This window comes from Rhagoletis pomonella, unplaced genomic scaffold (assembly GCF_013731165.1).
Source record: "Rhagoletis pomonella isolate Grant_MI unplaced genomic scaffold, Rhpom_1.0 Rhpom_scaffold_00002, whole genome shotgun sequence".
In the NCBI taxonomy this organism is placed as follows: domain Eukaryota; kingdom Metazoa; phylum Arthropoda; class Insecta; order Diptera; family Tephritidae; genus Rhagoletis; species Rhagoletis pomonella.
Window position 1 is genome coordinate 13,495,768 of NW_023458556.1, and position 16,825 is coordinate 13,512,592.

The 16,825-nt window shown below is 33.5% G+C and overlaps 1 protein-coding gene and 1 non-coding gene across 2 annotated transcripts in view; one reads left to right on the forward strand and one right to left on the reverse strand.

Moving 5' to 3' along the window:
• The first annotated feature begins 4,558 nt into the window (after nt 1-4,558).
• On the forward strand, nt 4,559-4,631 carry Trnar-ccu. Its single transcript has one exon. It is a non-coding gene; the product is annotated as a tRNA-Arg (tRNA).
• A 577-nt stretch (nt 4,632-5,208) lies between these two features.
• Nucleotides 5,209-16,825, reverse strand: part of LOC118734456 — a 29,456-nt gene continuing 17,839 nt past the window's right edge. The window contains exon 4 of the mRNA XM_036464176.1: nt 5,209-5,294. Within this exon, the coding sequence (XP_036320069.1) occupies nt 5,209-5,294 (86 nt within the window). The remainder of the gene's footprint in view (nt 5,295-16,825) is intronic.

Sequence of the window (16,825 nt, forward strand, 5' to 3'; positions counted from 1 at the left end):
TGCCAAAAATTCTTTTCTCATTCATGAACAAGTATTCGAATAAGAAATACACAAAGAATCTGATAATAACAAAAGCGATCGGGGAAATAAAACTAAAAAAAATAAAAGATATTAAAATAGAAAAAACGCTAGATCATCGCACTCGAAAGAGAGCAAAGAAACACACATCGAGCAGTTTACCGATTGTTGTTGGCATCTTAAAATAGCTAAAATACTTGAAACAAAATAAAAATAAAACTAATTAAATGCGTTTTATAACCAGTGATCGGACTACAAAAAAATTTGTGTGGTAGAATCTGGGAAAAAATGTGGTAGATTTCAAAAAAATGTGGTAGATCTCAGGTTTTGGATCAAACTTTGTACAAAAATTAACAAAATTCTGTAAGGTTTCACCTAAATTGCAAACATTTTAATTATAATCAAAAAAAATTAATTTTAGTATAATAAAGTGCAAGATTGAAGTTGCTAAAAATTGCGTTGAGTTTTGGCAATTTTTTAAAGCAAGCAGTTCCTTCCATATCATGATATTTTTCGAACATATTTTGAAAGATTTCTGCAACCTTGCGGAGGGCTGCCACCTTTTCTTTTTATCACATCACGATGTAACGAACAAATGTGGCACGTTCCAGAAACCGATACTTGGGATTTGCCGATTTTGACAATTCTCAAGCAAAAGTAAACAACGCTAATACTATCACAAAAATCGCCGTTTTTTAACATTTTCGCTATTAATTCTGTTAGAGTTTAGTGTTGGAAAGTTTTTGCTCTTAAAATTAAGGAAATTATGTCGAGCAAAAATAAAGCTACTCAAAAACGCGAAAATGTTGTAGATTTCAGACCTTTTGTGGGAGATGTGGTAGATGCTCAAAAAAGTGGCAGATCTACCACAATGTGGTATAAGTCCGATCACTGATTCTAACGCTCAGCAACGATAGCAAAGCGAAAACAGACATACATATGTACCTCTACATACTTCTGTACGAATAGTGTGTGTACATAATAAGTGGAACTCAATTTGATACCCTAGTTGGGAACAGCTGTTACTTACGAAAATCGTAGAACAATCATAAGTTTTTTACAGCTGTAAAGTGGTACATACATACAAACATATGCATGTACCTATCTGCTTTTAGCTAAAAATTATGTGCGACCCTATATATTTCAATCTTTTTGTCAAAACTATACACCATACATACATAATTTTTTAGATATGTATGTAGGTAAATCTAACGAAATCTTGGCTACCTAAACGATGATTAGTTGCAGTTATCCTAACAATGATAATCATAGTCTTCGCACAGCGGCGAATCAGGGTCGCATTGACTGACGGCAAGTTCAAAGTTGCACCCTGCTAGACAGCAGTATCGCGGAATAAGCGAGCCGAGAGGAGTGGGATCGAATTCCACGGCTAGTAAAAATTTCAATTAAAGTCGTAATTTTTTCCCAAAGTATGAAAGATCATCTGTGAAGTGCAGAAGAAAAGCATATTCAACAAAAAATTCCAGCAGAAAGCTTAAAAAAAAAAACAGCCAAAACCGTATCTGTTTCCAATCATTTATTTTATGTACAGACATACATACGTTTCTGTCGAACACTTTAGTGGGCAAACGGAACGTCAAAGTATCCGAAAATGGAATCCTTGTAAATCCTTTTCGGATCCATTTTCGTATTTTTTGCTAGCTGGGATAGGTACTATGTATTTCCACTTGTATTTGTGAATGGCAAACACCATCGTGTTCACAATTCCGGTAGACTTATCGGCTACCAACTTACTCGTATTATTACAACCCCAATATTCAACATCCGACCGCAGTTATGTAAATGTGTACAGCCTGATCCATTTGGTGGTTTCGAAACTAGAACGCTGTCTAGCATTTCTAAAAATGGATTGCATTAAAACTATTAAAACCTACTATTACGAGTACGCTTTAAGATGAGTTTATGGAGCACATAATCGTCCAAATAGCAAATCAATTGGTGAAATTGTAAAGAAACTTGCAGATACTGAATCAGTGAAAGATGGGTATTTTTCATTTGCCACTCCATCCCACTTAAGCAACCATTCAAGCGAATATGGGTATATTTTTCACAAACGCATACCAAATATCACATGCGAAGAACGTGTTTATGCGAATAAAAATCGAACTCTGGAGTATTTGAAAACCCATCATTCGTCAATTTATGACCAAGATACCGTTCAGTATGTACATACAAATGTACCTATGGCAAAATTCAAATCATTTCAATTAAAATACTTATACATACATATGTACATATGCATGTAAATATATCAAATATAGAAAACGCAAAACGGATAACCCTTTATAAATTTTAATACTCTCATGTTTACCTGAACTTTGCTTTGTTGTTTTAGTTTCAACAGAGTATATACAGGATGGGCCAAGTAAGACTTACCAATGTTAAACACGTATAACTTCTTTTTTTTAATATTGTTATTTTCTTTCTGCATGTTATAGTTAATCACTTGGCAAATCTTAATATATACTTACAGCAAGACCACCAACAACGACTACAATACGCTATTCGTTTTACACAATTAGCCACTCAAATTGATTTTTGAGGTAATGTTTTGATGTCGGATGAAGCGCTTCAACAAGCAAAACTGTAGATTGGGGGGCTCTGCAAATCCAAGGGCCATACACCACACAACTTTTGCGGTGTTATGGTCGAAAAAGTTATCGGCCCATATTTCTTCGAGAATGAGGATGAAACGCCAGAAACGATTTCCGGAGCTTCTTACAGAACAATTATTGACAACTTTTTGCGGCCAACAGCAGAGCAGCATCTTAATTTGTGGTTCCAACAAGATGAAGCGACTACGCACACTGCTAGGCAAACTATGGACCTATGAACTATGGATGATAGGTGTTATTTGGACCACCCTGTATTTCCATTCTGTGTGATTTCGCATTCTGTAATGCTAGCCATTGCTTGCCAAGCAAGCTGCTTCCCGTACGCGGGTGCTGCTAACTCGGTACTATATACTTAGAGCACACTCTGTTATACACTTTATGTATGTAGATATGAATTTGTGTGCCGGCATGTATACGTGCAATATATTTAATTATGTGTATACATATACATATATGTACATTAAGAATTTTAATCCCGGGATTCCGGCCATTTTTAGGTCCCGAAAATCCTGGTATATTTGGCAAATAATCCCGGAATTTTCGGGATTTGTAATTCGCACTGATGGCAATAATCGAAACTCCTTTTCTTGACCAGTATTGGCTATATTTCTGTTTTATTTAATAGTTAATATTTTTTTATAAATGTTTAGCTCATTATACATGTAACACCGTGCGATACCAAATTTTACACACAAAAAATCAATATATTCGCGAAACCATGGGCTTAATATAGTAAAATTGCGTTTTTAGTTTTTCACTCTTCAGTAATTCAAAAATGATTTAAAAAATTCAGTGAAATGTGCTTAGAGAAGTACGGGTATCAAATTAAAAAAAAAAAATCTGTGGAATTTAAAAAAATTAAGTTTTTTGAGCATTAGGACTGGCAAGTATTGAAAATGTCCTTTTACAAATTTTACCCTTGAAATTTCGCTATATTAGTTTTTGAAAAAATTATATGTTAAGAACTTAAATAAAATCGATAACATCCTCGAATTTCGTGCTTCTAACTTTATAAGCTTAAAAAATTACCTATTTTTTATTATTATTTTATTTATTATTATTTTTTTTCTAAAGAAAGTTCTTTTTTCATCTGGTACCCATATTTTTCTTCTACGTTGCACTGAATTTTTAAAATAATTTTTTGAATTAATCTTATCTTCGAAATTACAGTCTTTCAAAATAAATCCTAACGTCAGAGGGAAGAAATAAAAACGTCATCTAAAATAAAAAAAGTAGGTTTCAAACCCATTTATTTATTATTTATTTTATGGTAGGGAGCTTCGCAAACAATAAAGAAGCAATTTTTTCAATTTAAGTTACCTATTGGAAAGTAACGAATATCTAAATTCCGAGATCCCGGGATTGTGATAACGACATCCCGAAAATTCCGGGATCGTAAAAAGCGAAAAAATCAACATCCCTAATGTACGTACAATTGCTTGCTAGGTAACAAAGGTAGATTCGACGAGAAGCGTACGCTATGCAGACGTTCGTTGTTCGCTACCCGCCTACGGCTGATGTGTATGCATTTACTCACTCGCATATATGTACATAAGTTTGTTCGTTGGTAAATCAATAAAAGCGGGTTCTACTTTGCCTTAGCATAGAGCGCGTCATGTCGTCAGCTACTATTGCTATTGTCTGTCTGTTGTGCGGTGAACGTTTTTGGCTTGTTTATCAGCAGCTGCTTTTCATTATTACATACATACATACATAGGTATTTAGTTCTCGCTGTTCTGTTGAAATGAAGCGTATGTATATAAAGCGCTGACTCATATAAATGCATATAGCTATTTATGTACAGTCGATTTTCTTTCGTGTTCTTCGCTAGCACTGTAATTCTCATGTGAGCCGTTCTGTTAGCATTGGTTTGTTGTATGTACTTTGCCATCGTGTTGACGAACGCCCCAGTGGCCCAATGGATAAGGCACCGGCCTCCTAAGCCGGGGATTGTGGGTTCGAGTCCCATCTGGGGTACTGACACATCACCTGGTTGCTTTTTTTTTCTTATTTAATTTTTTTATTCTTAATTAATTTTATGTATGTATTTATTTATGTAATGTACCCACATATGTGTATATACAGCCTAATTTCATACTGAAACTGGCAGAATGGGCTTAATAATAATAAATTTTTTGTTCTTAATATTTATGAGCGTGGCAAATATTGATAAAACGGTGAAGTTAGGTCAGCGAAATTATTAATAAGTTCACTGTTTCTTACTCTAAATAATTACAAAAATGTAGTATCGTTGGATGGTCATTGAATCGAGCCATTATAAAAACATTACAAGGCAAAACCATTGAGAGGCTGTCTGACGTTTTCAAGTTATATAATTTTAAAATTAAAAATTCAAACTCACACACAAATTCTCATTTTCTCTCATTTCATATCAAAGAGCAGATAAGAATGGGTGTTGCAGAATTTTACTCCTAATTTTGAGGAAAGTTAAAAAAAAAACTATGTAAGCTCATTTCTGTCAGTTTAATTTGTACTTATGTATGTATCAAAATGAAAATAAATTTACTTATGTATATAAAAAATTATTACATTTTCATTTTGTAATTACCTGTATAGGTTTATTCGACGATATGTCCACCATTTGGTCCTCAATGCGTATGTAACCACTGTTGATTAAACCTAGGGGTTGAGCAAAAAAAAAATCTATAGATTAGATGCATGTTCGCACGTGCATATGCATGTATGCATGTTGAATGTACATTAGACTGCATCACCAAAAAAAAAGTTGTGGGATTACAAAATCGATTACATTTTAAGACTTGCTCCGAAATATTTCTGAACATTATTAAGATTAACGTGAGCTGTATTAATTTGAAAATACCTCCAAATATGGAGTTTCTCACCCCTTTTACTTCTTTACAAAGTAACCCATTCACGTCTCAATTATTATTTTTTCTCAAGACATCTTAATTCATCTTGGAATGATGCTCGTTCATATTAGATACCATTTATTTGCAAACAATAAAAAGAGCGAGAAAATACATTTCGAAATCGGTAAAGTTTTGGCACAGTTATTCAAGTTTTTCTTAAGCCAATCTTTGAAAAAAGTTTAAAAACAGCTTCAAAAATCTCATCATTATGATTCCGTTAAAAATTTTTATTAATAAAACATGCATATGAATTATAATATACAAAAATTAATACGAAAACTAATGTTTTTCTGGGCTTGGGCAACAAGGGGTTAATTTGAAAGAAAATTCGGTATAGACCCACACTTTTAGGTGCATTTGGAAAAAAACCAAATATTTTTTATATGAATCCTTCAGTTCTACGTTCCATTAAGTTAAGTTAAGTTGCCATAATCAGGCTTTTAGCCATACAGGTTCGCCAGAAACATTTCGTGTTGTGAGCACATTGCTACCTAATGACTTTGATGTTTAGAGCAGCGGAAATTTTTGATAAAATTCTGCAGAAATACTCCTACAAAACATACATATGTACATATACATAGATGTCACTTATTGCGTAGAAAATGTAGCATAACTCGGAGCGCTATTAGAGAATATTTATGCACCGCACCAAAAAAATTCTTCTAATCCCCTACTTGAAGTGGAACTAAAGAGCGCTCACGACAATAGTTTGCAATTAGTAACAAAGCTTTGCGGTAAATACTTTACGTGAAAACGTTCGTACATACATATGTACATAGGTATATACATTTCTATATATAGCAATGGAAAAATCCAAGTTAGCCAGCCAATCTTCTAATATATGAGTAAAGATTAAAATTTAAGTCACGGTAATTTCATAATCCACAACGAAGCGATGAAAACTTTAAGGACCAGTTTCTCAGAGATGGTAAAAACGGCCCTAAGAGTATCACAAATGACATTGAATACATACAAAGCCGGTGCAAAACATATTCTGCTTACTTATAAATCACAGAATCTGAAATTTTCGAAAAATCCTCAAAAATTTCTGAAACAATAAGCAAATCCCATAAAAATGCCGAAAATGTATCAAAAGCGTATCAAAAATAAACTGAAAATTGAAAACTTAAAAATTCCCTATGAATTCCTTGATAATTCCGAAAAATTGAAAAAAAAATAACTCCCATAAGAAACGAATTAGCGCAGTAAGGCCGGAAAATTCTCAAATTCCAAAAGCCGTAAAAAATATCGAAAACTCCTTTAGCAAATGCTGAAATTTACCGAGAAAAATTTCTTACGAACTCTGAAAAAAATCCAAAGCTGTCTCAATAAAATCTAAAAATAAATCAAAAAACTCCTGCACAGTTCAAAAATACCTAGTCTTCTCAAAATAGGTTCAATAAGCCAAAAAAGCATAAACGAATCACTTAGGTTTTTCTAATATAACACCGTGCGACAAAAATTTCAAAACGCACGAAAGAATCGATATACTCACTTTTTATACTTAGTTTTTTTTGTGTGTAAAATTTACTGCCGCACGGTGTAACCAGTAGACTTGGCAGACGTTGGCCTCTAACATAGTCATTAATGGAAAACGCAACGAAAAAGTATCGAAACCCAAAATTCCTAAAACACTTGCAAATATTTTAGAAATACATTAAAATGTCAGCAAGTCCGAGAAAGACCACAAACAATTTCTTGAAAAAACTCCCGAATAACTAGTATAAAAAACAACGGAAATCTTGAAATCTCTTAAACAATGTAAATAAAATCCCTGGAAAATCCTCGTAGGAAATCCCAAAAAGCTCTCAAAAATGTCAAAAATTCTTAAATATCGAAAAACGTAAAATTACTAGTTATTTCTGCTTATAATCAAATGTAAAGGTTTAAAATACAAAAAAAAACGAGCATATTTTTTTGGACAATAAGTATCAAATGCCGAAAATAAAAAAATAAAATTTGGATTACTCCCGAAAAACAAATAACTCCCAAAGCATCCCTGAAAATTCCAAAAATACCAAAAAATTATCCCAAAAGTAACTGGAAAATCCTAGACACCCCCAAAAAAATTTAGTGGAAATATAGAAAGAAAATGCAAATGTTGAATATACTGAATTAGATTAATACATACATACACATTTTTATTATTGCAGGCTGTTATTTTTTGCAGACATTTTTAAAGTACATATTTATATACCTGCATTCATACATATGTATGTACATTAGACTGCATCACACCAAAAAAAATTGTACTTTTTTACCGTAAATATTACGTTTTAAGACTTTCACCAAAATATTTCGGAAAAATATTAAGATTTCTGCTGGACCGAATTGAAAATACCTCCAAAAATTTAGTTTTTTTTAAGTATTTTTTTAAAATCCCCTCACATGAAAAAAAAGTTGAAGCTTAAAAAGTTTGCATAAAAATATTTAATCAATAAAAAAAATCATAAATTTCAAGGACATCTTAGTATAAGAAAAGGATATGGTACTTTGCAGTACCGTCGGGTTTCAAGAATACAATTTTTATACTTCAATTCCATGGTATTCGGCGAAACAGTTTTTTTTTTCATTGCAGCATAAAAATATGCCGCAGTGTTGGCATTTCGAATGTGGTTTTGACTGAACTTTGTTTATGCTACACATTTCACATCTTCCTCGGCTTTCAACAAATATAGGCCAATGTACTCCCAAATTACCTAATCGGACATCTTTTGCCACTGACTCACTCTTACCACGTCGTTTTTTGCATGATGGTGCTACGGGAAGACTCAAACTTCGTTTATTGGCAACAACATCTTTTTGAGTCATTAAGCCTTGGGCCACGGCCCGTCTGTATTCTAGCAGAGTAATTTTTTCGTGAGTTTGACAGTACGCGATGTAAGAATTAATGAACGTTATTTCTAGAAGCCCCCAAAACAATCTATGCCACCATTTTTTAGATCGTCTGTCTATCCCGTAGGCACTTCTTAACTGATCAGCATGGTCTACTCCACCCATGAAAGAGTTGTAATCTTTAATTGCAGTTGGACATTTAACCTGTATTTCTTTCCCTTTCCGATCTCTTCTCTGAACTGAAGTTTGCTCAGTGCCATGAAAATTAGATGCCAATAATATTGGGTTGTTATCTATCCATTTAAAAACAATTACACCGTTCATTGTGGTTCGTGAATCAAACTCGCCTCTTTTCATTTTTTTGTCTGGTTTCATGTTTGATGGAAGTCCTTTCCGATTTGCTCTTATTGTTCCACATGCAAAAACCTTTTGTGCTTGGAGAAATTCTAGGAGCCTAACAGATGTAAAATAGTTATCGAAGTACACGTACTTTTTCTTTCCCCACTCTAGTTCTGTTAAAGACAAAACCACTCTCTCCCCGAGACCAAACCCTTCGTACTTTTCTTCAACAGTTTCATCTTTTCCTTGGTATATTGAGAACTTTTTAATATATCCATGTTGATCCGCCAAACACCATAACTTATAGCCGCGTTTAATTGGCTTCATTGGGCAATATTGTTTGATGGCGCTTCTACCCTTAAAAACAATCATAGATTCGTCAACTGATAGTTCTTTTGTTCCATGATATACCTGTTGAAATCGTTGGTTCAGAGCGTCGATTATTGGACGAATTTTGAATAGTCGGTCTTTGTTGTTTTCTGGGATTTTAGAGTTATCATTTACATGCAAAAATCGTAATATTGAGTCAAATCTATTTCGGGACATAGTTTTGGAAACTACGGGTGCAGCCAAATCTTCACTCGTACTCCAATAATGTCGCCAACTTGGAAGTTGATGGTAACCCATAAAGAAGTTGATGCCGATAAATGCATAGAATTCATTTTTTTTTAAGATTTAGGGTTTTGTCTTTTTGCACGGCATATAAATTTGAATGAAATATGATTCCCTCAACAATAGTTTCAATGAATGACAAGAAAAATTTTGTTGGAGTATCTATATCTTCAAAATAACCAACTACTGTTCCCTCTGGTGAGTCAAATTGTGAAACCTCTGTTATTTTCTCAACTTTTCTCCATTTTCGCAATGGTTCTTCAAGAACTCCGTTTTGGGGATCTTCCAGTAATATATTTGCCTCGGCAGTTTTTTCTGCCTGGATTTGATTTAGAATCTCATTAAAAATGTCATCCTCACTGTCTTTTGAAAGGATCACTTGTTCATCTTCATCCTCACTCTCAATATCAGTGTTTTGGCCATTGTGGAGTGGAATTTCTTCCAAAATTGCAGCAATTTCATTTTCTCTCAAAATCTGCCGTAAACTCCAGACATGATTAACTAAAAACTATATATAATTGCATATATACATATACATATTACATTTGAGAATACTACAAGGGCCAGCAGAGCCCAACGGTACTTACAAGTCTCCAATGGAAAATCAGTTATCACTGACAAACAAACAAGAGCTAGATAGTTTTTTCGTCAGTTATAGAAAAATAAATCACCAAGCTTATATTTTCTTTTTATTTTGTAGAAAAATATTCAAAACTTTGCTAGAAATAATGAAAAAAAGACGCCACTATTAACTCGCGACTGCACTATAGTAAACTCCAACTTGAAATGAGCATGCAAAGAAAAAATAGAAAATATGTGACAAAAAGTGCCGTTAAATATGCTTGTTATTTTGTACTCTGGAGTACCGTTGGTCTGCATGGTAGAAAAAATTCACCCATTCTGTTTAAAAGAACAAAAATAATGATGGTACTGGAGAGTACCGTCGGACGACAAGGGGTTAAAGAAAGCCTGCAAATTTGACAGTTGTTTCTAATTTTCCCATCACTGATATGAAGTCGTTACAATGTTGTACACATCTTCTAAATATTTTAAAAAATTTATAGCGAGCCATATTTTGTCGCTCAAATGAATTTTATTACATGCAGATTTCCGACTTTCCTTCTCCCCAAACCAAAACCACCTTATTGCATGCATACTATGCATTTATTTAGTAAAATATGCAGGAAGTTCATGCATGCATACATACATATGTATATATGGGTCAATCCATGTTACATCGACCAATGTTTGGAATTGACCATTTTTGATTTAGATGACTTTTAGTCAGAAATTTTCTTTTATCATGTAACAAAGTTCTGCCAAAGCAAACAAATTAAAATTTTTTTTTAGAGTAATGCAAAATTCTGAGTTTCTGGTACTTTGCAAGAATATTTTTTGAATATCTCAAACACTATTATAGTTACAAAAATTGTTCTCGTCTCGTTTTAAATGTGAAAGGTTAGCCCTTAATTAATATAAAAAAATTCGAAAAATAAAAAAACTGCAGAATCGTAGAAACAAAAACTAAGAAAAATTCTTGGCTAAATTTTGTTTATACAAAACCTCTTAACTGATCTTAAAGGATCCCGCAATTTTCAAGGTGTTTTTTTAAAGATATCCATTTTTGAACTTTGAAAAAACTTCTTTTTGCAAACTCTAGATAAAGTTATTCATACAATTTTTGTTTAAAGCAAACTTTTTTTTTTAATACATAGCTTGCAAAATGTGGAATATTTTAAAATTTTGAACGTCGTTCTGGTCAAAAATTTATCCAAATCAAAAATGGTCGATTCCAATCATTCTTCGATTTGGCAAGGATTGACCCATATATGCATGTATATGTATATAAATATGAACATGCATATGTATGTATATATGTATGTATGTGTTATAAGCACTGCAAAATAAATGTGTGTAGGTGTTCAATCTACATTTTATTTAGTCGTTGTTGAAAACATATTCACAAACCCGGCAGTAAAAGTACCAGTTCATTAACTAAGAATCTATATATAATCTATACATATGTATGTATGTATGTGGATTTTTTATCAAATTAAAGCGCTTGGTCTGTAGAGGCGCAAACTGGTTTTAGTTTTGCGAAAAGAGCTGCCACCTGTTGAACTATTAAACTCAAATTATTTAATAATCAATGCCATCATTTCCGCGCCTTTCATTCGATCTTCCGAAATGAGGTGTCAAATTAAAAGTCTTAGTTTTACTTTTTCGAAAAGAGTTGCTACATTTAAAAAAATGGGTTTGAAAAGCTTTGTTTCTTAGCTTACCTATAGAAAGGCTGCCACCTGTTTAAAAAATCATAATAGGTGCGAGAAATATATATCACCATATGGGTGCCAAACGAAAGGGGTTTCAGAAAGTAGTAGTTTGAAATTATTTTGAAGAGGGTTGCCACGTGCTTGAAATGTCGAATTTAGTTTACTTATAAACAAGTTACATATATGAAGTATCAAAATATGGATGTCAAACGAAGAAGTGTTGGGAAATCATTAGTTTGAACGCTAAGAATATTTTTGAGGTGCTGGAAGAGGGTTGCCACCGGTTTAAAAAGTTAAATTCAAATTATTTAATAAGTTAAATAAATTAATAAAATATGGGTATCAATCGAATGGGACTAGAAAATTTTTTATTTCATAACAGTATTTAGCGGGGATGCCACATGTTTGAAAAATCAAGTTCCACTTAATTCATCAGTTAATTAAAATATGTCCAGCGAAGCAGAGTTAACAAGGATCGAGCTTGAAAATACTTTTGAAGAGGGCTGCCACCTGTTTGAAAGCGCTAAATCAATTAACTAATACAAAAAGTATATGAAATATAAAAATACCATAGTCATAGTCATAGAATGTTAAGAAGTCTTTAGTTTGAACACTTGGAATGTTTGAAGAGGGTTGCCACGTGTTTAAAAAATTACATTAAATTAAAAGATGGGTATCAATCGAAATGGGTTTGAAAAGGCTTTATTCCTGACCTTTATTTAGGAGGGTTGCCATTTGTTCACAATGTCAGACGAAAGACATTTAAGAAGATTTTAGTTTGAAAATACTTGTGAAAAGGAATTTCAAAAATGAAAGGTCAAATTAAAGACATTAGCCTATAGATAAGATAGTGTGATAAAGCTTTATTTTTTTGTAATTAAGAACTTTTTCATCGGTATAGAGTGGTTTTAAAATTAATGAAATTAAGAACGTGCACTCTGCGACTGCGCTTCACTGGCAGTCGGACCCCTTATAGCTCTAACTAACATTTGGAATATTTTTTAAGTTTTTAAAATTAAATTTTGGGCGTTTTAACGACATGCGGGTTCACTAGTTTAGTTTAATTTGAAAATGAAGCCCAAAGAGAACTAAATACAGTATATTTTGCTTAGCTGCACATCCTTCTTTGCACGAAAAACTTGTGCACGTAACCGAAAAAGGCACTTAAGCGAATTTTCTTTACTACTTCAATGAGGAAGGTATCCGAATCCCTATGAAACCAAACATTGGCGGGGCACTTACCACGTAGAAATTACTGCAAGCGAAATTTTTACCGAATGTTATCTAATTATCTATATAACTACATAAATTGATAGCCATTTTCGTTGTTCTGCGAGATGAGCAAAATAAATAAAAGGTTGTAAAATTAGGTAATTGTAGGGCCAGTGCAGGTAAACGTCATACTTTCATTGATAATTGATACTAGTCGCACAATTTTTAAGGCAGGTATCGCCAATGTGCAGGTATGTTGAATGCATCTATCGGAGCAGTTTCCTTATAAATGTTAAAAATAATGCTTTTGATGCGCATTTTGGGGTAGGTATCTTATATGTGCACTTAAGCATAGAGGCAGCAAAGCAAAATATACTGTACCATTAAAATTGAATGAATCTCATAAAATAGTTTGTTTTAAAATAATAAAATTGCAATACAAAAAATTACACTAAAAAAGGAAAAAATGTGTTCAAAAATAAATCATCTTACTACCCTGTCGGAAAAATCAACCGACACCATACAAAAAAAATCTTCTTTCTGAGGATTTCAATCTCGGATCTGTACAATGACCTACAACAAAACAATAATACCCGCTGGGACTTTGCTCTGTCGGCCATTGCGACTGCTCGAGCGTCGCGAGCAAAATGACGTATGTAGGAACTTATGACATTTGGAAAAAAGATGGTAGACAAACTAGTCCTAGTCCACAACTAGTAGCTTTCCCTGCAGTGTGTATGCAGTTATTTACATACATATGTGTGTGACGACACATTGCATCAGCACTCCAGCCACTCTTAAATGTTCTCGAGTGGCTGACAGGTGAGCCTTTGTCGCGTGTTTAACTACATATATCACAGTGTACAAGGTTTGCAGATATGTAGTATGTATGTAGATATGATACCCGCACAAGACTGGTGGAGCTTTGGTCGGATTTTGTGCCGTGACTGGGCCATATTTTTTTCTTTTTAATAGCATGCAAACTTTTTATAAACGACGGTTTCTTTTTCATAACAAAATAATAAATATTTGGCGCTGTTATTTCTCATAAGTTTGTGATAGATCTTCCCCTCGAATGTAGACGGTTCTTGAGGTTATAACAAAAATGGAGATACCCACATATTTTGCATCTACAATACAGATATTTAAGAGATCCTAGGAAAAAATATAATGTTTTGAATAGGATAAAATAAAGGGATTATATACTTCATAGTTAAATGCCGGCCTACTGTCATTAAATTTTTAAAATTATTTGAAGTTAATTATAAACATAAATCACTAGCATGGTTTTCGAACGAAAGCAGGTTAATGAGGAAAGCAGCCACTCCACTCGGAAGTTCGTACACATATGTATATTTACATACATATGTATGTACATAAGCATTTGCAAACTGTTAAATTATATACAGACAAGCACTTAGCGGCAACAAGGACGCGAGCAACAGCCGGAAAATTGTGCCTGTCGGATGCACTTGACGCGCGCACTGAAGGTGTTGGTGCCAGTGAGTACGCAAATACTTATATACGCAAAAACATATACATATATGTACATACACATGTACTACATTAAAACGCAATTCTGATGGAAGTCAGCTGGAATATGCGAATAAACGCAAGAATATACGGAATGATTTTAGACTTTGATTAATTAAAAAAAAAGTTGGCTTTTAATTATTTGAACGCGTAGCTAAAGCAGTCAAAAAGAAAGTGAGTGACGCATGTATACGGTGACCATCCGTCTTTTATTCTAAAGGACAGTTTATATTTTTTTAAAATAAAGTACGCCTTTAAATATAAAAAGGTTCCTTATAAAATCTAATGAAAACCTACACCAGAGTGTTTCTTCCTATAGGCTATACATAACGAATTATTGCTTATACCGATGGGCGGAATTCCCATAAGTTTAGTAGGAATTATAACGCGGTACGAATAGCAATAACGCGGCTGAAAAACAGCAAAGCTACTAGAGCTGACAGCCTGACAGCCGAGCTATTCACATACGGTTGCGAGGAGTTGGTAAAGTGCAGGCATCAACTCTTATGCAGAATATGGTCAGTTGAACGCATGCCCGACGACTGAAATTTAAGTGTGCTCTGCCCAATCCACAAGAAAGGCAAGCCCGCCCTACCAGCCAACTATCGCGGGATCAGCCTTCTAAGCATAGGTTACAAGGACTTATCTAGTGTTATGTGAAAGACTGAACTTGCGTTCACTTGGCGTCAGATGGCACAAAAGAGAAATGACTGGTGAGCTATTTTGGACTCGGCCAAAATCGCTTAGGCGGTTACAGCGCTACTAAAGAAGAAGATAAGAGGAAATATAACAAACGCTCCTGCTCTAATAGATTTCAATGCGGCATGCATTTCGGCAGTAAAGGATGGCGGAGTCATTGAAAAGGATTTGGGTTGATTTTACGGAATCGGTTACAATCCGGTTACAGCGCCATTCAAACAGAAAATTTGTACAATTAAATAATAAAATTAACAGGTAAATATTTGATATAAATTCCGTTATGGGTAAGCTGCTAGTATCGTCGCCGGTCGGAGTCGAAGTAAAACTGTAGGTCCCTCCCCTTTGTGTGACAACATCAAGGCGCACACCACAAATTGACGGAGAAGCTCGGTCAAACGCTTAACAAAAGTGTAAGCGGAAAAATATTATAATTTTATTATTAGATACTAAATATCTGCAACATTTTAGTTAATTACATTATTATTATTATGTTGCTCTCGTAATTACCTTAGGTCACCCAAGGAATTTCAGAAAATTAATTGCCTTTTTGTTGAAATATTACAGATACATTTCTTTGCTAATGCATATACCCCAAGGAGCTGAGCTAATTTTGTTATTAGTTTTCCAAATGTTTATCAACTAATTAATTACACTGAGAAAATTAAACAGGTAAGATGCGCGTATTCAAAAAAAAAAAAAAATAGTAAAACAATTTTTTTTTTAAATTTTACTTCATTCAAAATAAAAAATGCAGAATGCCAAATTGTCAACCACTAAATAAAAAGGAAGCCCTCTTAAAATAAAAAAAACAAAAATTTCCAAAAAAAAAACATTTTAAAATCTCTTTAAATTTTCAATTGCCAAACGCTCGTTTTATAAAGCGACTTGAAAATGTGCGTATTAAAAAACAATATATGTATAAGCTTTAGATGATGAATTGAAAATGGTTATTTTGAAAACTGAAATAAATATTGTAGATGCAATACCTGGGTCAAAACGTTTTTAAAAATAAAACGTTCCATACAAAATTGAAAACGTAAATTTCTCTGTGTACACAATAAAATGCTACCGCAATCTAATGGACTATTCCGTTATATACATACATATATCTAATTCCCACTCTATGCACACCTACGGCCGAGACTGTCAATTAACAGGTTTGTTGTGGTGACCAAATAAATGTAAATATTTACGTGTATATGCAAAACCGCAGTATTTGTTGAAAAATTACTTTTTCCGCGTGTGCACCTACATATATGTAGTACATTTCACAGCGACACGATTTTAATCTAAAAACATTGAAATATGTCTCAAAAGCTTAGTTACACTTTGCGTGCCTTTTCAATCTGCTATCAATTATTCAAAACAAGTACTGTAATTACACTCTAGTGAACAGACTTAATGAGCTTTACAAAAAAAAAAAACATTAACGACAAACCAAATAAAATACATGTTTCAATCATTATCAGCGGCTTAAACGGTTATCATAGTTTAGCAGACCACACTTCTAGTTCATAAAATGCAATGATTCTACTCGTACATAGCATAATAACTCACATCCCGTTGCACTTCCACCCCAATCTCCATAACTTTGCAGTGCCGGTTGCTTTAGCTGCACACCAGTTTGCTCTTGACCTACATCTTGTATATACATATGTATGTATAAACTTATAAACCTACATTCACAATAATAAATTCCTTGTAGGTGTGCGTGACAAGGACGTACTCAAATTTGTTGCTGCAATGACAAATAAATATGTTTTTTGGCAAAGCAAAG